We start from the raw sequence: 22,625 nt of genomic DNA, 5'->3' as shown, positions 1-22,625 counted from the left end.
AATTATATACTGGCATTACACAGCATATGGACTTAATATCTAGCTCACGTGAATCCCATAATGACAATATGTAAAGATCATTCATCGGTAGACATATATGTATGTGCATAATTAAACAGAGATAAAAGAGGGCCAAAAAGGAATCAGATAATTGCAGGCATAGATGATCACAATCATCTGCTGGATAGAGTAATAGGCCTTATCCTGTTCTCAACTGTAGACAAAAAGGAAAAGGACATATGGCGCACTTGTTAATTCGAAGAACCAAACTGATAACACTGTCGATGTTTATCCTATTGCTTTCTTCTTCTGTTTGAAGAAATTATTAATTGTTTCTATCTTGTACGCAACATGATATGTCGATATAGTGTATTGAATTTGCTTAAATTATAGTAAATAGATTGTTAGTATGTAAAATAGTGAATTCGAGATTCATTATACATGTTATAATGTAAGCAGATATATACGATACACAATTAAATCAAACGGGTCACTTGATGCATGGATAAATTGTGTGTGTGTCTTAGCTAGAGCATGAAGATAGAGTAAGCTGTTAATTATAATTTATTTATTCATGGGCAGCAACCATTGGGGTTTGTAGGGTTGGTACTTTCAACTTTGTTTGCTGGAGACATGCCAAGATGGGAAAAATGGGGCATGTGATTATCAGGAAGTGCAAAGAAAATCCAAAGAGAAATTTGTATGATTTTCATTTTATTACTACCCGACCAGAATGTTACACAGAATAATAATACACTTATATGTGGCAATGGACAATGACGGGTTGTCTTAATTGTAGCTAAGCTTTAACCATGGTCCAATCCGATGTGACCAGCTTGGTTGGCTTGTCGGGTTATCTTTGTTCTTTTTCTTTCATCAATGAAGTTGGAAGTTGGAATTTGAAACCTCTTCTAATCGTTAGGAACAGAAGTATCATCAAATGAATGACTAGTCGGTAAACTTGATTGACTTGCCTTTCCATTTCAAATTGCCAATTGATGTAGAACAAATGGAGAAAGTAATTAAAGAGGAGTTGGAGCGACGAGTGTAAAGGCAAATTAGATAAACTGTAGATTCCAGTTTATCAAATAAACCTTGAAGTTTCCTAATATCTTCCTGGTGGATTCCAGAGTTACATATTTTAGACTAAGATTTAGCTAATCAGTTTTCACGGTGCATCAAGTGGTATCAAAGAGGGTCATCATTCAGAGCAAGGATTTACCTTCTCAATGATGAGCGGAGATGTGAGGTATGCAAACCTCATTGACAATAGTCGTGGGGAAATATCAAATATTGAAGGGGAACGTGCTGGTGGATTTACCCAAATCCAACCTCATCATTCCTATGTTGCAGATGTTCCATGCTTTATGGGAAGTGACTACACTGAATGGTTTCTCGAATGGGTTGCAAATGTGGAGGAATTATTTGATACATAGCAATTTCAGAAGAGCATATGGTGAAAATTGTTGTCCCATTTAAGAGGCGATGTCACTTCTTGATGGGATCAAAAGCTAAAATCTATGAAGAAACAAGGTTAAAATCCTATCGCTTCTTTGCGTAGGATGAAAAGACTTCTTGTGAACAAATTCTTTCCTTTTGAATATGATATATATTTGTCAAGGAATAGTAACAAAATTGATCAACCCAAAATTATGGCGAGTGAAGAAAAATGGAGGACGAGGTCAAAGAAGAAGAAATTATTGTAATGAAGGTTGAATTAATTGATGATATAGTAACCCACAAGACGGAGGGAAAAATTGAAGGTAGGAATAAATCTGAATTTGAGGAGGAAACAAATTTATTCAAGGAGTTTGATTATCAATTGGCATATTCTAATTTTGTTTATGGAATTAATTGTATGATAATTCCATCCAAGTATGAGCAAGTTTGGACTCAAAGAATTCAAGAGTTTATTCACACATCAAATTCTATGTCTACCCAAGTTCAATTCAAGGAGAACTTGAGGTCGAGTTCTTTACAAGTGAAGAGGTCTGATGCAGGATAAATCATGGGTTTCAAAATCAGAAAATTGGGCTTCAAATATGAAAATCATGCTTGAGCATCAATTATGGCGCTAGGAAAATAAGGAAGGCGTATCGTTGGAAAAAAAAACTTACCTATAACGGGGATATCACTGTTTTTATTCCCAATAATAATGACACGCGAAAAATTTATCCTACGTGTCACTATATTATTGGTCGGGGATAGCAAAAAATATTATCCCGTTACATGAGAGTTTCTCTCATATTGTTGGGATTTTCAAATTGCTTGATTTCTTGAGAAGATCTATAACATATTTATATTTTTAGAATAAGTTATCAATCACCAATTGCCAAAATCTTTGCTCAAAATAATGTTAAAAAATTTTAAATGTGCGTTTGCAAAAGCTTGATTAGATAGTATTAATTTGCTTATGTTCTTTGGTCGTCTAATTAGCTATATAGTCTTCATGATTGACTTTTTCATCCATTCAAAACTCTTCATGCTAAGTAATATTCTTAATAGATATATCTACCGGATTATTATTAACTTAATAACCGGCTAGTGTTTAGACGTTCATGTATTAATTTAATCTAATTTTTTTTTATAGTCAAGTCATAAATGTACAATAATAGACTAATTGATGGTATGCGATGATCCGTGTACAAGATATGTGGCGTGAGGAACCCGTTTATGTGGTTGACAATTTGGCAATAGTAATATCACTGATGTTATGGGGACCCATTGATGATGACAATGAAAACCCCATTGATGAATTATTATAAAACTTTAGAAGTGAAAACGATTGATAATGTAACCAACCACCGCTGCACCATCACCACCATGAATTATTTAGTTTTGTTTGATAGGCGAGCTCGAATCAAATCGTAATGACAAAAAGATTACTTATTCTAATTCATTATTTAGCTTGCTACTATTGACTATTGACTATTGACCCCTCCAATTATATTTCATCTATAACAATTTGCCATGGCGTGGGGGTGGGGCAACTCGATTGAGTGAGTGTGTAGGTAATGATTGAGCAGTGTGACACGGCAGTTGGAGACTATATATGCCCAATAATGTTTCAATCTAACTTAAGTATACTATCGTTATGTGGTATTATTAATCAACTCACGTCGGATGACAAGTATATTTATTATAAATTATATAACGGTGTTGCGATTACAAATAAAAAATTATCTATAACCTCCGGTTAGGGCTGAGCCATGAAACTTTCTTTTGAATGAGCTAAGAAGTCTAAATACGTTAACTTTTGAGAGGAGGGGGCATTAGATGAATCTTTGTTTCAAAGTTGTCCAGAATGCTACAAATAAATAGAGCAAGATGTAAATTGGGGAGTTAGGGCCATCACAAGTCTTGCGTGTAACATGTGGCTCCGCTACGGTCTCTAAACTTGCAGTATAAAAACTTTTAAACACAAGTCAGTAATGTATATCAAACTGACATTTTTCATATAATATGATTTATACATTAAATTATTAGGGTTTTTTTTTTTTGAGAGAGAGAGAGAGAGAGAAAGATGAAAAAAGTAAGATTTAAAATCATTTGTTTGTAACATATCTGTCATATTTTTTAAGCTTTGAAACTATCGTTAAGAGATTCTTTAATTATATTAGGAATCGAATCCCAAGAGATAATGAAGCCAAATTGAACGATTCAACAGGTTAATCAAAATCTTATCCTTTGTTTTGAGTGTAAATTATTAATGCCAAGTGAAAAAGGGCTTTTCCCTTGTTTATGTTTGGCTTCTACTTCACAAGGATGCAAGAAGCGACTTAATTAATTAAATAACAAATAAGTTGATTAAGATTTGATTAATTTACTAATAAGGGTTAGCGTGGGGCACGATTGAGTTTGGCGTTTAGCTTGGATGGAAAAGCACAGGGGACAGTGGGCTAATGCGGAAACAGTGACTTGTTAGACATTAAACAAAGGAAAGAAAAATAATATAAGATAAGATCAGCAAAGCATGACCAAATTAGCATCTTTTTAAGCATGCTATTACTAACTTCTGCAACCGGAAAATAAGTGACGACAATCATGATAATTTAAATTATTATTGTTGTTGTTGATGGATAAATTATCTTCCTTAACAAAATATAAATAAAAATTTGCTATTGTTATCATTCACATTTGGGCTATTTTTGTTTTTCACAAATTGGCTAATGTTCAACTCGAGAAATGTTTTTGTCATGTTTCAGTGTTGAGCGATGAAAAAATTGTATGTGTCTAAAAAATTATCATCAAACTTGGACACTTGCAATCTTTTCACTGGATTGTTCTCTCACTCAATACTATCACATGGCAGAAATGCACCCGTGTATAGATTTTTTTCCACGATGTATAAGAGCAAGTGGGTAGATAAGATATTGTACTTTTACTATTGGCTCAAGCCCAAGCCACACAAGTAATGGGCCTAAGAATTTGAAAGGTCAACAATACAGAGAACCTAAATAGACCACAACAGCCCAGGCCTAATGAAAGTCCAATCCAATCCATAGATAGCCCAGTCCAAACACTAATTATGACTATTTTCTGGTGGATGTGGGCGTGGGCAAAAACCCAAAACGTGTGAGATGGGTTTGCGAATCAAGCAGGAAAGAGGGGAAGTGGGATAGTGAAACTCGAACAACTTGGTTTGGGAAATTGCCATCTCAAAACCTCTCTCTGTCTCTCCCTCCCTCCGTCGATTGGCAGGGGCACGGTTCATTGGCTCCAATCCCATCCAACCAGCTGCTGCACTGAACTCAGCCTTTACTTCTTTGCCACTGGTAAGTTATTATTTAGCCTCTCTTTCTGTTTGGTTTCTGGGAAAGGTTCGGGAAAAAGGGCAGCAGAGTTGACAAATTTGTAAATTAACCGATCTGTTTAGTTTGCTCACTTGCTTGTTAATACGAATAAAGTCCCAAAAAATGGTGAAAAAGAAAACTGAAACTTACACTGAATCTACCCAAATAAATCTTGCGATCCTTATAAATCTTAGGGTGCGTTTGGTATTCTTTCACGGGAAAACTGTTTGATTTTCATTTCAATTCTGAGTTCATCGTCGTCTCCATTTTCATTATCTTCTGTGTTCTTTGAAACCCAATTACCATGGTGTGGCGGTCAACGATTCGCGCTCACCACTGTTGACTGGCTGCTTGTCCCTTTAGAAACAGATTACAGTTCTAATCTCTTGAATATAAGCTGGGGGAGGATGATCTTTCTGTATTTGGTTTAATGGCAAGTGGGAAAAGCGGGGCTTTTTTTTCTTTTTCAATGCTGGTTGTGGGTATAACTGTGTGTGGAAATGCCGCGATAGAGTGCTTGGAGTTCGATTGGGCCTGGATTTCCTTTGGTCTTCCTTGTAAATATTAGTCATGATCCGTAAATTCGGAATACAACCCAAATTTTTGGAATGGATCGTAACTTTTGAATCACAAACCAAACAAGCCCTTAATTCTCTGGTTTGTTCAATATTCAATTGTGTTAGATTTTTGGGTCAAAAGATAGATGCATATGTAAATCTCTGTAAGATCTCAGCGAAGCTCAGTGCTACAATCAGCTCTTGCTACTGTATTTTTTATTGCTGGATTCTGTTTTTTGTTTTTTGTTTTTTGTGTTTCATTTTTATATGGTTTTGTTAAGTTATATTTGTTTGGATACATCTTAACCTGGCACCGACTTATGCTCACTGTTTGTAGATTCTCGAGCCATGAATTGGGTTCAACGAAAGATTTATCTTTACAATGTCACTTTTGGGCTCTATATGTTGGATTGGTGGGAGCGTTATCTCTTCAGTATCCTATGTTATGCCTTTTTTTCTTCAATATGCTTGATATGTGTCCTTTTTAAGTTTAGAGCGTAAGCTTATATCCATGATCATGTAGAGATGGAGTTTATAATTTCAATTTTCAAGTGGTTGCATGACACTTACCATTTGTTCAATTAGAAAAAAGAAGCATTTTGCTTGATCTTATTATAAATCTTTCTTGCTGTTATGATTTGAAAAGGTGCTTCTTATTTTGCAATATCTCCTATCACCATATGCTAAAACCTGAAGTTTTTCTTGAGCTTGTTTATTGGTTCCTACCATATTGCCATATATAAGTTTCATTAAAATTTGTATTTTTGGTTATCATGTTTCTGGTGCAGTCTTATGACTTAATGAATATTTAGGATATAAGATTTAACCTACTTCTCTCACCATTCTCGACCAAATTTAATATGAAGTTCTCTCCCTTCCTCTATGCTGTTACATTGCACTTGTGAATTCCTAAATCTTGATAGATACTTTGGTCGTTGTGTTGATGTGGTTCATTTTTTACAATGGCTCACGATATGTAACAGAGTTTTGCAAGAGGTAACATTCTAACCTTTTTATCTTGTTGGATATCTTAAGTTGTAGAATCATATCGTTATGTTATATTGGAATTTCGTAATATGTTCTTTGCTATGATGTGTTTGGATGTAATGGTAGTCCCAGGCCAGTAGATAATGTGGAATTCGGCTGCCAAATAAATCAGTTTACAACTCTTGGTTTAGCCTCCGTTCCTTCGGGAAAATAGATGAGTTGTAGCATTAATGTTCTTAAGACTAGTTCAGATGTTGACTACCTATTTCGGCATAACTGAACTGCCTTCAGTGCACCCACTGTACCTTCTTTCATAATGTGTGGTTTCTTGCATGCTTGAATAAGTTGCTATAGCTGTGTTTCATAATGTGAGGTTTCATGTTACAAAAATGAAAGCACTATAAACACAACATACAAACATTTTGAAGGGTTTACGTGACCTGTCATCAAATAATTTGGATGTATCCTTGCGGTCTTCACTAGAGAATTGGGGCAATTTAAACTAGACAAACAGTGAGGTTTTCTCTAGCCTTTTTCAGACCTCTTCCCGTTTGTTTTCTTTAGGGCATTTAGAAACATACACAGAACTTTGGAAGGTGAAATTGTTTATGGAACTCCAAAAAGACTTGCCAATTTTGCAGAGGCTCCCTTTGAGTTATTTATTAGAGATACCCAAGTATTTGTCTGGAGTGTCAACTATATCCTAGATTATACGCTAAACCTTTGGGATGGAATTTGGACTTTTTTTTATCAGTCAAAGATTCTGGATGTAAAAATGAAAAAAAACAAACAAAAAATATAACAAATCTATTGGTGTGTTCTTCCCACTGAAGCAATGCAAAATTTACTTTTATGCAATTTAATGTTCTTTCTGCCAGTCTACCAGGTGTTTATGGATTGTCTACAGTTGGACTTCAAGATTAAAATGTAGTTTTAACTTTTCCTTCAAATATAATTTCAGGAATCTATGGTGACGCGTAGAGCTAGCACCGACACGGAAGGTTCAAATGTAATGGTTGAATGATGATTTGAATGCAGCTGCAGCATGTATTACACTCAGTATTTATATTTGACTTGTGAAAATTGTTGATTTTGCGACAGCAATTGTGTATGTACTGCCCTTTTTGTACACCATCTTCTCGTGTTATAGGCTTATGTTTCTCTTAATATAGCAGATAGTTTTTACTCCCTGCTCTATACTCATGATGGCATTATTCAACACTGTATTTACCTTTACATGTTGTGATACTTCTGTAAACTTTTGCAGAAAGCTTCGGCTTTTTTTCCCCCTCGTTGGTCTCCATATTGTTCGGGCCAATAGCTTTTCTTAATCTGTGTTTAGCCAAAAAAATAAAGAAGAAAAAATGAAAACAAAAGGTATGTTCTAGAGAAACTTGTGGGATGCCATTTGGTCGTGGGATTTTAATGGATTTCTCTACCACTCTCACATTTATAAAAAATAAAAAACTTGATGTGCATGTATTATTCCGGTAAAAATTTTAAAAGACGGTGAAAATTTCAATTATTATAAAATATTTTATTATTGATTATTTACAAATTTTCGTATAATTATTTAATAAAGGAGTGGGGAAATCACCACTCTTTAATAATATGTGAAAAATACATATAATAAATGTGAATGATATATATGTATATATGTGTATGTATGTATAGTATGAAAAATATGTAAATGTATAGTAACTCAAGCACCACGTTTCTAACATTTGCTCACTTGAGCTAAGACGTCGAGTGTATGGATAAATGTTTTTAATCACTGAGCTACATTTAATTTTGAAAATGTCTATTTTACTGGATCTTTTGAGAAGTGTATTAAAAGAGGAAAGTATTTTTGAAAAAATACATCCGTGTAATGTAATACAAACCTTGGGCTTGGGCTGCCTTGGTATGAGCAAGACGCCAATTTCGTAAACCCACGCAAGGATTAGAAAGGAAACTAGGTTTAGGTCTGGTAATAGAGAGAAAAGACTCTGGACCGTAGATCCACGAATGATATAATAACAACCGTCCGATGTCCCCCCAGCCCCCGGGGGTCCCCTATATATTTAGGCATGAAAGCGCCGCTTAGAGCCATTGCTCTCAACCCTTTCTTCCCCTCCTCCGTCCTCAAATTTGGTCTCTGGTTTTTGATTGAAGTTGAAAGTCGTAAAAACCTTTCTTCAAGTTTTAGGGAAGGCTTCTTTATCTGGTCATTGCGGATCAATTCAATTCCCAAATGACTCGTTCCCTTGAAGCAAAATCGATCGTGTTGCTTTTTTTCTTTAATCTCTCCCTCAAATTTTTGCTACTTTTGGCAGATGGAGAAAGAGCAACTATATTTCTTAAATCTATGAATTTCAGTTTTTTTTTTTTGTATTTTAAATTTAATTTTTTGAAGGCTTTATAAATCGTATTCAACATGCACTTAATTTGATTTTGTGTGTGTTTTTAGAAGAGAAGCCGAGAAAGATGTTCTCCTCGCTATCTAATGCTGCATTTCTGTGTGGTATTTGGACGTCGGAGAACTAAATTATTTACTTCCTTTTTTATTGTTTCTTATGTAACGAAAACTGGACTTGAAATAGTCGATGAACTTGTATAAGCTCTGGAACTGTAAAGGCCATCAAAAACCCAGAATCCTATGAGCAAACCCAATGGATATTTGCCTGGTTTTTGGGTCCAATTTATGCTTGGGCTTTGAAATTAATTTTTCGCAATTTCTCAATATTTTTCAAATAAATATATAAAGTTGTAAATAAAGAACAGAAAAAGGCTGCGAAGATGCTGGTAATTTTGTGATATGAAAAGAGAAGGCTAGTGAGAATGGAAGAAATCACAAAGGACCTTGTTGGTTTGTTTTAGTTTGTTGATTTGGGCGTTGGGTCGCCCATGTACCCAAAAATGAAAAAGGGTTTGGATTTGTAGCACATGCTTTGGTTTTGGGCCGGACATGTGCACCTGGGAGCTGATATAATTTGGATTTAGAAAGAGTAACCACATTTCCAATCCACTCCTTTGAATATAATCTAAGTAAGTTGTGACACGTATTCTTCTAATTACACACTCCTTTGAATCACTAAATTAATCCAAGTATGTTGTTGACATAACAGTTGTGTCCAAAAGCTAAAAACTACGAGTTGACATTTTTCCCTTTCATACCCAACACCTACTATTCACATTCTTCACTCCAAGATATTTTGATCGTATGCAATAATTCTAGTGGTTTATGTCATTGATCAGTGAGAACCTAAGGCTACTTCAACCGGTTTTCTTTTGCTCCGGCAAAAGGCACCGGAGTCTTGCATCCACGTGTCCATAGTTATTATAAAATTCACATATCATATTTCGGATAAGATTTTCAATTACTACAATTGCACCATGTGTCATTTATCAGATTTTACAAAACACATTCCAATTTCAATGTCTTACACAAGGAGGTTGTTGGAGAGAGTAAAGCGAGAAAATGAAGAAAGAATGCGCAAACGTGATGAAGAATAAAGAGAGTGGCAAGAAGATGATGATCAAGCCATCACCACTGCAGTTTACATCTCGGTCGTGGCCCGAATGTGGACAAACGTAGACACTCTAAGGAGTAAGAATTTATTGGAATGTTACTTTATCCCAAATTCTTTGTACTCTTGTTTCGATTTTCGAGACTGATATAGAATGCAGCCCCATTTGTTCAACAAAATCATGCATGATGATGGCACGTGGTAGTTTTAATTTAAATTAGTGAGGTGTTATTTGCTAAAATATGAAAACTATGAGAGAATATTTGTTTGTGAGAATTTTCTATGTATTCTTATCCTTGTAGGAGGTCATATTTATAACACAACAAAACCTGAATGGGCAAGTAAATAATAAATTCCTAAATCTATTTACAGTAGGAAATCAGGAATTAAAGTAAATCAATTACAAATAAAATAGGAATCCTTGGTGTGTAAGGAAAGTAAGTCAATATCCACAAGTCACGTCAACACTCCCCCTCATGTTGGTGTATAGATGTCGTCAATGCCCAACTGATCCAGTGAATTGTGGAATGTTTTACTGGAAATCGCCTTTGTCAAAATATCCGCCAATTGATCCTCGGATTTCACAAAAGGAAACTGAAACACTTTAGCCTCAAGCTTCTGTTTGATGAAGTGTCGATCCACCTCAACATGTTTAGTACGATAATGCTGAACCGTATTCTGTGCAATGGCTATAGCAGCCTTGTTGTCACAAAAGAGATTCATTGTAGATGTAGGTTTATACCCAAGTTCAGTAAGCAACTTTCTTAACCAAAGAAGTTCACAAATCCCTTTAGTCATGCCTCTGAACTCGGCTTCTGCACTGGATAAAGCTACTACATTCTGTTTCTTGCTCCTCCATGTCACCAAATTACCTCCCACGAATGTGAAGTAACCCGATGTGAATTTTCTATCTGTTACATTACCTGCCCAATCTGCATCTGAATAACCATCAATATTTAGATGACAATACTTTGAGAACATAAGTCCTTTTCCAGGCGCAGACTTCAAATATCTAAGTATCCGAAGAACTGCATTCATGTGGTCTTCACTTGGAGAGTGCATAAATTGACTGACAATGCTCACTGCATAAGCAATGTCTAGTCGAGTATGTGACAAATAGATCAATCTTCCCACTAACCTTTAGTATCTTTCTTTGTTAGTTGGAACTTGATTCGGATATTCTCCAAGATGATGATTCTGAACAATAGGAGTGTCCGCAGGTTTGCAATCTAGCATTCCTGTGTCTGTCAACAAGTCCAAGACATATTTTCTTTGATAGAGAAATATGCCTTGCTGCGATCGAGTCACCTCAATTCCCAAGAAATACTTGAGTCCACCTAGATCCTTCATCTCAAACTCTGTAGCCAGATAGTCTTGTAGCTGTGATATTTCTTGTTTATCATTCCCAGTAATAATCATATCATCAACATAAATTATTAATGATGTTACCTTCCCTTTTCGATGTTTCAAGAACAAAGTATGATCTGAGTTGCACTGTTTGAAACCATTGTTCTTCATTGCCATGGTGAACCGTCCAAACCATGCACGTGGTGACTGTTTCAACCCATACAATGCTTTTCGTAGCCTGCAAACTGTTCCAGTCTGAGTAGTATTATAACCAGGAGGAATGTCCATGTACATCTCCTTCGTGAGTTCGCCATGTAGAAAAACATTCTTTATATCAAACTGGTGTAGTGGCCAATCCAAATTAGCTACAAGGGACAATTAGACTTTGACGGTATTTAACTTTGCAACTGGAGCAAAGGTTTCTTCATAGTCTATACCATAGGTCTGTGTGTATCCTTTTGCCACAAGTCTTGCCTTGTATCGCTCGATAGATCCATCTGCATTGTGTTTTATAGTAAACACCCATCTACATCCGATAGTCTTTTTTCCTCGTAGTATAGTCTCCAATGTCCAAGTCTGATTTTTCTCAAGAGCTTTCATCCCTTCTTTTATAGCTTGGACTCACTTAGAATCTTTCAATACTTCAGAGACCTTGGTTGGAATATGGATAGCAGACAACTGATGCACAAAAGCCTTGAGTGGTTCAGACAGCTTCTCAGTAGATACATGATTTGCAATTGGATACTTGGATGTCTTGTCAATATCAGGTGAATAGCGGTTTGGTGGCTTCCCACAATTTTGCCTGAAAGGTAATTGATATCCAATAGTTTTATCATCTAAATGCATAAGTCTAGTAGGAGTAGTTACCTCAAGGATATTCTCAGGAGATTGGTCTGTTGGTACTGTTGAGTTAGAGGGGGTCTTCATCTTGTTGTTCTGTATTGTCTGTAGGTGTGAGACTCGGATCAGAAATATCTTCGTATGGATCAGGTGGGTCAGGTAATTGATCGCTATGAATGGGCAATTGGTCGCTTTTCGGCAGAGAATAATCTTGTGCTCCAGACTAGGGATGATCAATCATTTCTGTACATAGGAGAATTTCTTCTTTTTCCAAGTTGCTCCAATTCTGCTCTTCATTTCGTATCTCCCAAGCGTAGAATTGGATGATGGGTCATGGAAGAATAGCTCAGATTCCAGAAAGGTCAAATCCAAAGTGACATAGGTACGTCGGGTAGGAGGGTGATAACAACGGTAGCCTTTCTGATGAGTGACATAACCCACAAAAACACAACGAAGCGCACATGGATCAAGTTTGCTACGTTGATTTTTGTGGAGATGAACGAAAGCCACACATCCAAAGATTCGGGGTGTGAGTACCAAAACGAAGGCGAGGTCGTGTTGCGCAAGCACCTGTAAGGGAGTTTTAAAAGTCAATACACCAGAAGGCATGCGGTTGATTAGGTGAACTGCAGTGATAATAGCATCATCCCAGTGATGACGAGGAACATGAGCGCCAATCAGAAGTGCTCGGGCGGTTTCAAGAAGATGTCGATTCTTTCGTTTAGCAACACCATTTTGTTACGGTGTCTGAGGACAAGTCGTCTCATAGATAATTCCATGTTGTTGGAAGTAAGTCTGAAAGTCATGATTGACAAATTCTCCACCATTGTCGGAGCGAAGAATCTGGATTTGAGCATTAAACTGAGTTTTCATCTGTTTATGGAATGACTGAAACAGGAAAACACTTCGTTTTATTCTTCAGCAAATAAAGCCATGTCATCCGTGTACAATCATCTATGAATGTGACAAACCATCGAACACCAGAAGGAGCAGTGATAGGTGAAAGTCCCCAGACATCAGAGTGAATTAACGTAAATGGAGTAGTACACTTGTTCGTACTCAACGGGTAGGGCACGCGGTGACTCTTAGCCAAAATACAAGTATCACATGTGAAGTCGGAGTCCTTGAAACCTGAGAATAAATCTGGTACAAGATGCTTCATATAACTAAAAGACGGATGTCCCAATCGACGGTGCCACAACCAAATTTGCTTTTGTTTGCTATCAAAGGAATGCGTCATACTGTTAGCCATGCCAGGACTAAAGTCATCGACATAATATAGCCCCCCCTCTCTTTGTACCACGACCAAGAATCTCCTTAGTGTGAATATCCTGAAGCAAACAAAAACTCGGGTAAATGAATACACAACAATTCAATTATTCAGTAAGCTAACTAACAGACAACAATTTAGTGGATAAATATGGAACAAGTAAAGTATTAGACAGTGTGAGAGAGGATGAGAGTGCAACAGTGCCACCACACAGGATAAGTAACGCCATTGGCATTTGCAATACAGGTTCGTTGAGGTTGTGTAGTATTCAGAAAATCATCAGGATCAAACGTCATATGATCAGTTGCACCGGAATTAATTATCCAACTCCTGAAATCAATCTTATCGGAAGTATGGAATCCATAACAGTACCATTACGGTCGTATTGCATTGTCCTCGATCTTTAAGAGTAGCCCACCAATCGGGGTAGCTATGCAATTTAAAACAAGTCTCACGAGTGTGTCTCGGATCACCACAATATGCGCAACCTAGTCCATGTGTCGGTGTTGTTAGTCGAGAAGTCATAATCTGTGTAGCGGAAGATGCATAGAATACAGGTAGAGTAGGAATTCGGATCGGGATCGAGCCCGAGCCTGGCCGAGTCGGAGTCGAAATCGGGATCGAGGTCCAATCATAGACAAATTCGGGTTGTGGTCATCATTGGAGTTGGGGTCGAGGTTGTCTTGAGTCGTGGTCGGGTCGTCGTCGTCATAGTCGAGGTCGGGTTGAGATCGTCAAAATAGGATCCTGATTCGGATCGGGTTCGGGTCATCAAAATAGGATCCTGATTCAGGATCAAATTCGGGCCAAAGTCTGCATCTGTAGGAGCCGAGCCATTTGGGCACTCAACTCAGGTATGGTTGGTTGAGAAGGAGAGAATGAGTCGGTGGTGCTACCTCCATGAGGGTTAAAATCATCAACCCCCATAGCGGCGGCGGGGGTGTGAAACTAGAGTCAGCAATTCCAAGATCGCCGCTCTGATACCATGCTAAAATATGAAAACTATGAGAGAATATTTGTTTGTGAGAATTTTCTATGTATTCTTCTCCTTGTAGGAGGTCATATTTATAACACAACAAAACCTGAATGGGCAAGTAAATAATAAATTCCTAAATCTATTTACAGTAGGAAATTAGGAATTAAAATAAATCAATTACAAATAAAATAGGAATCCTTGGTGTGTAAGGAAAGTAAGTCAATATCTACAAGTCACGCCAACATTATTTGCCACATCATTTGGTGTACAAATTTGGTGTCTCTAGCATTACCCCACTTTTGCTTGTATATATAAAAAGCAATATTGCTAGGGACACCAAATTTTAATTCCAAATGAGATGGCGTCTACCACATCATCAAGTTTTAATTATAATTGACACATGTACTTAGCATTAATTGAATTATTTTAACATAGAAATTGAAAAGTAATTTATACTCTATGGAATTTGTAAAATGATTTCATGAAAACCCAAAAAAAATAAATTATTGCCAAGTGTCCCTAGCGTTATTGGTGAAAGTGATATAGAAGAATATGATTCGAAAATAAGACCTTAAATGCATGAATAACTACTTTTAATCACGTAAGCTATAAGTCCGTTTCAACTTTTCAAACAATTATATTGACGAAATTTCATGTTGGGTGAGCTCTTGCCAACCAGATGTTATTAGGCAACAGTTAGGTTTTCCGCTAATCAATGACATGACCCACTAGAATGTGAACAGTGGGTGTCAAGAAAAATGTCAACGTGTAGTTTTTGGCTTTTGGATACAAATGTCATGTTTAGAACATGTATTAATTTAGTGATTCAAAGGAGTGTATTAGGAGAATACGTGTCACAACTTAGCTAGATTATGCAAGGATGGAATGGTTCAACGCATGCGCTGGCAGCAAAAAAACCCTATGGAAGACGGCATAGATATGAAAAGGCCACCCAGTTTTCACAAAATTTCAGTTCAATTTGTGTATTTTCACCTTCATCGAATTTGCTTCTTGTTCTTGTTTGAAATTGTCACGTCCGCCGCTTATGAGACTACCTTGCAAATCTAAGATCCCTTGCTCTTTGCGTTGCTCCACTCAAAATTCTACATGAGTATAAAAATTAAATTCAACTAATGCCCTCGATTACTACAAAGAATAAATTCAATGCAATTAGAAATACACAGAAACAAAAACAAAAAAGTGAAATTATGCAAACGAACAAGAATAAACCTATGTTAAAACAGTGAGGGAGTCATTATTAGCACTCTATGCACGTAAACAATACAGTAATTAAATTGCCCTTCGAGAGGGGTAATATAGACTTTTTCAAGTATGGCAGTATCAGCTTGATAACTTCATTTTCAAATCCAAAAAATAGAAAGGAGAAGCAGAGAAGAAACGAAAAATCATGCAAGTTTACATGTTGACGAACTCAGCGCCCAATTTTCCAATTTCCCAACGGTCGTCTCAGTCAGAGTCGGTCTCTTGTCTTCTCTAACGTGGGAAATCAATGGACAACGACACACAGCATCCATCCATCCGACTCCTACGTGTTATCGTTGTTATGTTAACAACGGTAAGTTCCTGGAAATTCTGGGAAATCCCCAATCAGGGCCTGGTGGGGTCCACTTGGGCGGCATCAAACGACGAAACAACATCTTTTAGCTTAGTTACTAAGGGAGGTCAAACCCAACACTTATTTCGGACAACACTCTATTGAAAATTAAATAACGTGTTTGACCACTTTTTAATATTAAAATAATATCCCCCCCAATATTCCCCCATTTTTCTGTTTTTCCCACACACGCCCCTATCCGATTGACAATGGAGCACCCCCTTTGGACCCTTTTGCCCTCAATGTCGGGGGAGATACATAATCCAAGCACTAGGGGCATATATGACATTCTAGAAAGAATGAGTGCCTGCCTTAAATCACTGGTCAAAACCATGTTAAAAATAGCCCACGAGGGCCCCACAAACACGGAAAAGGCGTAGACCCCACTCGGAGCCACCTATATATTGGAAAAACCTTCTTCTCGTTTCTTCATCCAAAAAATTCGAGAAGAAAAAGAAGCACAAACGGCACACAATTGAACACTTCAGGTCTTTGCTTTTCGAAAACTCAGAAAAATTAAACGGAAAAGGAAACGCGGCATGTCGTGCTCCGTCGCGGTTTCGAACTCGCCGGTGTTTTCGCCGTCGTCGTCTCTGTTCTGCAACAAGTCGTCTATGATCTCTCCATCCCCAGAAACCCTAACCCTAGCGACGTCGTCGTCGTCGTCGGACGCGATGGTTTCATGTTCATCTCCGTCGTCGCCGTTTCGGCTTCGGATCCCGAAGCCTCTGAGCGGGCTTTCAGCTTCGGGTCCGGGTTCTCCGGTGACGCAGTTGAAGAGGAAGAGGCCGGCGAAGCTTTATATTCCGGTGGTGTCATCGCTCTTTGGAGATGCTCCGGCGATGGAGTCCCCTGCGGCGAGGAGAGAGGTTGTTGAGGCAGACAGAGAAGGGTACTATTATGTGTCTTGCAAGAGAGGAAGAAGAGAGGCTTTGGAGGATCGATACTCTGCTACTCTTAATCTTCAAGGTGATCCCAAACAGGTAATGATAAAGTTGCTATCTTTTTTTATTTTATAAGAATTGGGATTCACTTGTTTTCGTCATTGAGGTGTGTTGGGAGCTGAATTTGGGGAAATTTGAAAGCTTTGATTGGAATTTTTCAAAATCAAGTTGGGTTTTTTATAATGAAAACTATAACAAATTTTCTGTAGCTTTAAAAAAAATAATTTAATAGTTAAATTCTATGTTTTAAAACCCTTGTGTGGAAAGGTTTTATAGTATATTGAATTTTACTGAAAGTAATTGATTATACTATGGATGCAAAAATAAATAATAATAAAATTCCTTCTTTTCCTAGAATGTGCATGGATGGAATCTATGTAGGCCTTTGTTGATTGTAGTTAGTTGAATGGGTGCTTGGAGAATTGGAATTTGATATGCTATAGCTTCATGTTTGCAGGCAATTTTTGGTGTATTTGATGGGCATGGAGGTGCAAAAGCTGCTGAGTTTGCAGCAGAGAACTTGGCAAAGAACATTTTAAATGAAGCTGTGAGGAGGGATGATGATGAAATCGAGGAAGCGGTCAAGCATGGTTACCTAAATACAGACTCTGATTTTCTTAAAGAGGATTTTCGTGGTGGATCATGCTGTGTGACTGCTGTGATCAGGAATGGTAACCTTGTTGTGTCTAATGCCGGCGATTGCCGTGCTGTCTTGAGCACAGGAGGTGCTGCTGAGGCTCTCACATGTGATCATCGGCCATCAAGGGAAGACGAGAAAGTCAGAATTGAGAACTTGGTAAGTACTAAGATTTTGCCCTCTAATTTCTTATAAGTTATGGTTATTTCAGATTAAGCCTCATTTGAATTGAGACTGATGGTTGTTGTGAATTTCTTTTTGTAGGGTGGCTTTGTTGATTTAAGCCATGGTGTTTGGAGAATTAATGGAACTCTAGCTGTATCTAGAGGAATTGGAGATAGGCACCTTAAACAATTTGTAACACCAGAACCAGAGACCACAGTGGTTAGAATCAAACCTGAACACGAGTTCTTAATCATGGCTTCAGACGGATTATGGGATAAGGTATAAAGATTCCCATGTCAAAATTTTGTTTCTGAATCTATAAATTTTTCCTATCCTTTGGATCAAATTAGTGCCGCCAAATCACTAAATTAGATTTCTTTTCTTTGGTTTCAGGTTAGCAACCAGGAAGCAGTGGATGTTGTTCGTCCTTCATGCTTAGGCATTGATGGGCAACCTCTGTTGGCTTGTAAAAAGCTGATAGAACTTTCTGCATCACGAGGCTCTTGCGATGATATTAGCGTGATGGTAGTCCCGTTGGGGCTCTACGTATGATTTTCATATTATTATCGTGACCCTAACACACAAGCTGAGGGGATACATCTGACATGTAGAATTTGCCCGTTGGTGACAGTATTGTTGACTAGGATTTGTGATGATGGGAGGGTGTGGTGCATCAGATATCACTTGGGAGCCAGCCAGATCTATGCTTAGATTATTAGGGTATTAAGTTATTAACCATTCTTGCTAGAAGAGAGATTCAGCTTAGTCATTGATTTGTATAATTCTTGCGCCCCTATTCTTTGATTCTTTGTATAACTTTACTCAGTTTGTTCATTAATTTATTCTTTATAATAAATTTTTGTTCTCTAGAATTAGTTGTCTGATATAACATAAGCAATACATAGAATGTTACAAACTCTCTGACCTCTTCTGTTGGAAGAAGTCTTGGTCTTTAGCTACAACGGTCGAATATTGTACGAAAGACTTGATCTTTGTGCTGGGATTTCAGGTTTGTGATGATGTCGTAAGAAGATAAAATATTACCAAGACAATGACATGGACGCATTAGAAATTAAGTAATTCAGGACTTCAGTCGGATAATTAAAGCTAAATTCTATTTTGGTATAAGTGGTAATATGTTTCCCTCACCATGGTAAAGAGAGCGAATTTTAGACACGTTATTATCAACTAGTTATTAGTTTAGAGATATTTTCTTTTTTAATGTTAGAAGATGTCTCGAGTATGTCGATGAGTGGTTCATAGGTTGTATTTAGATGGAAGCTCATTTGGTTCGAATTTCACCTTCAAGAATTCCCAACTATGTCCCTTGTTGTGAGTTGGATGGACTTATAAAATCATATTTATGACCCATGTATGGCCGACAGAATATGAGAGATTTGATAAACAATAAAACTAGAGAAACTAACTTATTATTTTTAATAACTAACTGATATGACAATTTCTTATTTACTGTGAATAAATAAGATCCAAAATAAGCATAAACAAAAAACAAATGAAACATTGACACATCAGTTAACATATCTAGTATTAAACCTTGAAAAAACTCTTGGCGTGTGTATTATAACATTTGTGGTTTTCACCAAGGTCTTAAATATCGATAGTTTCGGAAATATCGATGGTTCAAAAACACGGAAATATCGGGAAAATATGGATATCAATAAAAATTGGATAAAAACCACGGAAATTGTGATAAATACATGGAAATTTTTAATGAAACTTTGGAAGAAGTTTATTTAGTCAATCATCTATCATTTTGACACAAAAAATTGAAAGGAAATGCATTGCATAGTGGGTTTGAGTGATTTAAGTTGATTATATTGCGAGTTGACAAACTCTATGACTTAGAAAATATGAAGTAATTAATGAAGAGAATTAAACACCCCATAGTAATTTATTTATCATTTTTAGTACAATATTTTACATTTTATAAATTGCATGGTAAGATACATGTGTAACCTTATTTCACATTATTCATTGGACATGGTACACGTTCTTATATTTATTATTTATCAAAAATTGAAAAATAATTAAACCAACTTGACTTTTCATGAAAATTAGGCACTTTCCCATACTTAAAAAATAATAGTGAAGATTGAAAATTAATTAAGAACATAAATAAATTTATCAAAGGAAGAATTAAGTAGTAAACAAAGAAAATAATTATAGAGATTTAAGTAATTAAGCAACAATTTGAAGGAGAATTTAGTAATGTAAGTACTTATAATGAATAATAAAATAATCAATAACATTAAATGAATTAAATAGAAAAGAAATAAATTATATTAAGTAATTAAGTAACTGATCAACAATATAAAACAATAAGTAATTATATTAATTTTTATTTTGAAAATAGCTTGCATGTATTATAAATACATATTCCATAGCTTATTATCACAAAATGATGACTAGCGTGATGATTAAGTAGCTACAGATCTTAGAATGGGGAAGGGGTTCGAACCAACCAGGCGGAAGAGCTATATCCTGGCCCACCCAGCCCACAATAAATAGAAGTATCCCAAGTATATTTCAAGGACGCATAACTCACAGTCCAGAATCCACTCATAGTCATTGGCCTTCAGCCCACCTTATTTTGAAAGCTGGCTTTGTCCATGGTTTAATCACTTGTTTTTTTTTTGAAGGGGGGGTGGGGGGTCGGTGTGGTTGGGTTTAAATCTATGTCCCCTAACTCATGGCTTATCTATCTAATCCTATTATAATAAAAGAAATGACTTTGTCAACCATTGTGAAAAATACCTCCTAAAGTTCATGCTTTACTAATTTTTCCCTTATTAAAAGAAATGAAAAACAAACACATTAAGGGAAACAAGTAATTGGAATTCAGTTAATAAATTAAAAACTAAAAAATCTCCCAAACTACCATCAATCTTATCATCTCTATCTTTCTAGTTAGGGCTAGTTTGACATTACTGTGCTGTGAAAATAATCGCTGCATATATATCTGCCGACTACTTTGCCCCCACACAATATATATATGGTTGTCGTTTGATGTATGTATATATTTTCACTTAATTTTATATCTTAATCAGATAATTAACAAAACCGGAGAAAACAATGAGATAATGAGGAATCACAAACCAACATGATCCGTTGTCAATACGAACCCCTTTCCCTTAAAATGACCAGAAAAGAGCACATGAACCCGACCAAATTGCCTTCGAGTCTACCCACATCGCATGTTCTTAATCATTAATGCTGTTGCCTGCCTCTCCTGGAATACCCAACTTTGCTTCGTTGGACTTTTCAGTTCTGATGTGCTTCCAATTACCATGTTTTTTTGTCTGTTCTACCAAACACATCCCGTATATCCAATTAATCAAATCTTCCCAATTACATGCATTGTATGTGGCTCTAATGTAGCCAGGTCATAGACTCATAGCGATGTAAATTGAATTGAAATTGAGTTCGAGCCAGCAGTCTTTTCAAGCATCGTTCTTTAAGACGATACTTGTAGGTTAGACTGCTGGACATTAATCCAATTCAAGTTGAGCCACTAAGCAAGGTTAATTCATATCTAAAGAACCATGATGGGCTCATTCCTTGAACACCAAGAACTCACATAATTAATAAAAATTCATGTACTGATGGTCGTTGTGAAGATTGTGATTCTGTTAACAAATGGTGTGCTGCATTTTGGCAATGCGTGCGTGTAATGCATGAACCTCAAAGGACATTATCAAATGATGAAGAGTTGTGAGTTGTGAGGTTCGCATGTCAGCCGCAAAACTTGCTACTCATTGAGTCCATGCATGTTGGATTGTCGGCCCTCCGATCAACGCCTGCTCTTTTGTCTTCATCTTCAACGACATCCGTCCGAGCCACCGGAACAAACTGAAACCTCGTATGCATCAACCACCCAAAATTATTAAAAATTGCAAGCCCGCATTTTTTTTAATCATAATTGTATGATTAATCATAGGCTATAAACAATAGGTACCAAACTTCAAGCTACTAGATTAGGGTACATATTACGAATGGTAAATTATGAGGAAAACTTGTGTGAGGTTATCAAGTATGGAATCATAAATTTTCATACAAATAAGTTCTTCTTTTGTTTAAGAAATTGCTGGAGTGGAGTAGACTATTTGTTATCTTTTGAAATTGGTTGTATCTTTTGAAAAGAACACTAACTAACTGTTTTTCTAGTTATTTGGATTGGGATGAAGAACACTCTTGTCTAAAGATGGCTTCGCCCTTTAGATATCGTTGAGTCGAAATAAAAGATTAAACCTGTCTAAAGTCAATGAAAGAAACTTTTTATTTCTTATGCACATAGTCTTTTAATTGAGATATTTTGTCATTCAATACTGTCATACGGCAACATCTCCACCAAAAATTTTCTTGTGAAGTATATTTGGCAAATTTTGTTTCTTGGTTTTACACATAGTTATATATCATCAAAAGGACAATGATATTGACACAAGCATGTTTATCTTTCTCCATAAGGTATGTACCGAATTGAAGTTTATCTGCATCTTTACCTTCTCCTTTTTGGTTTTTGGCTTTGCCTAATGGAGGTTCTGTGGACAACCACAACGCCCTCTCTTTTTTCCCATCTCTTTCTTCTCCCTTGCGTAAAAGCTTGTCCCAACCAATCCCATTCAAACATCTCACACCCTTTATTCTGTCATGCAGATACCAACCTTTTTAACTTTGAACAAAAACTTGGTGCACTACACGTGGCAGCAAACCCACAACCCTCAAATGTAAAAGAATCAACTTAAGCTCTAAGCTTTGATATGTATGCCACGTGTGAGTCTTGACACATAAAACAATTGATCACGAAACTTCTTCTCCGTACGGAGGTTTCTACTTTTGTTTCATTGCTGGGTTTTTGAAGCTTCCTTCCTCATATGATATTTCTGTTAAATTTTAATTTCCTTTGTGTGTCCCCACATTATGGTGTTCTCTTCCCGACAACAAGTTAGGAGTTAGGAGAGAGAAAA

At 36.6% G+C, this 22,625-nt stretch overlaps 2 protein-coding genes and 1 non-coding gene across 3 annotated transcripts; all 3 read left to right on the top strand.

Annotated features, from left to right (window-relative positions):
* The first annotated feature begins 4,595 nt into the window (after positions 1-4,595).
* Positions 4,596-7,534, top strand: LOC103321196 (transmembrane protein, putative (DUF3317)). The gene is made up of 4 exons (XM_008222987.2): positions 4,596-4,775; positions 5,688-5,783; positions 6,274-6,346; positions 7,299-7,534. The coding sequence occupies exons 2-4, from the start codon at positions 5,699-5,701 to the stop codon at positions 7,309-7,311; spliced, it is 171 nt and encodes a 56-aa protein (XP_008221209.1). The 5' UTR covers positions 4,596-4,775; positions 5,688-5,698; the 3' UTR covers positions 7,312-7,534.
* Positions 7,535-8,729: 1,195 nt separating this feature from the next.
* On the top strand, positions 8,730-8,867 carry LOC148921382 (small nucleolar RNA snoR136). Its single transcript, XR_016123461.1, has one exon. It is a non-coding gene; the product is annotated as a small nucleolar RNA snoR136 (small nucleolar RNA).
* Positions 8,868-16,320: 7,453 nt separating this feature from the next.
* On the top strand, positions 16,321-18,512 carry LOC103321208 (putative protein phosphatase 2C 25). The gene is made up of 4 exons (XM_008222998.2): positions 16,321-16,877; positions 17,296-17,634; positions 17,740-17,919; positions 18,034-18,512. The coding sequence occupies exons 1-4, from the start codon at positions 16,434-16,436 to the stop codon at positions 18,190-18,192; spliced, it is 1,122 nt and encodes a 373-aa protein (XP_008221220.2). The 5' UTR covers positions 16,321-16,433; the 3' UTR covers positions 18,193-18,512.
* Positions 18,513-22,625: the final 4,113 nt, after the last annotated feature.

This window comes from Prunus mume, linkage group LG1 (assembly GCF_029339155.1).
Source record: "Prunus mume cultivar Tortuosa linkage group LG1, ASM2933915v1, whole genome shotgun sequence".
NCBI lineage: Eukaryota > Viridiplantae > Streptophyta > Magnoliopsida > Rosales > Rosaceae > Prunus > Prunus mume.
The sequence above is the reverse complement of the archived record's forward strand: the minus strand, read 5'-3'. Positions and strand labels throughout refer to the sequence as shown.

Coding starts and splice junctions, on each gene's coding strand:
- LOC103321196 (XM_008222987.2), top strand. CDS start 5,699: ATGAATTGGGTTCAACGAAAGATTTATCTTTACAATGTCACTTTTGGG. Junction 5,784..6,273: donor GTGGGAGCGTTATCTCTTCA/GTATCCTATGTT, acceptor AAATCTTGATAG/ATACTTTGGTCGTTGTGTTG.
- LOC103321208 (XM_008222998.2), top strand. CDS start 16,434: ATGTCGTGCTCCGTCGCGGTTTCGAACTCGCCGGTGTTTTCGCCGTCG. Junction 17,635..17,739: donor AAGTCAGAATTGAGAACTTG/GTAAGTACTAAG, acceptor TTCTTTTTGTAG/GGTGGCTTTGTTGATTTAAG. Junction 17,920..18,033: donor CAGACGGATTATGGGATAAG/GTATAAAGATTC, acceptor CTTTGGTTTCAG/GTTAGCAACCAGGAAGCAGT.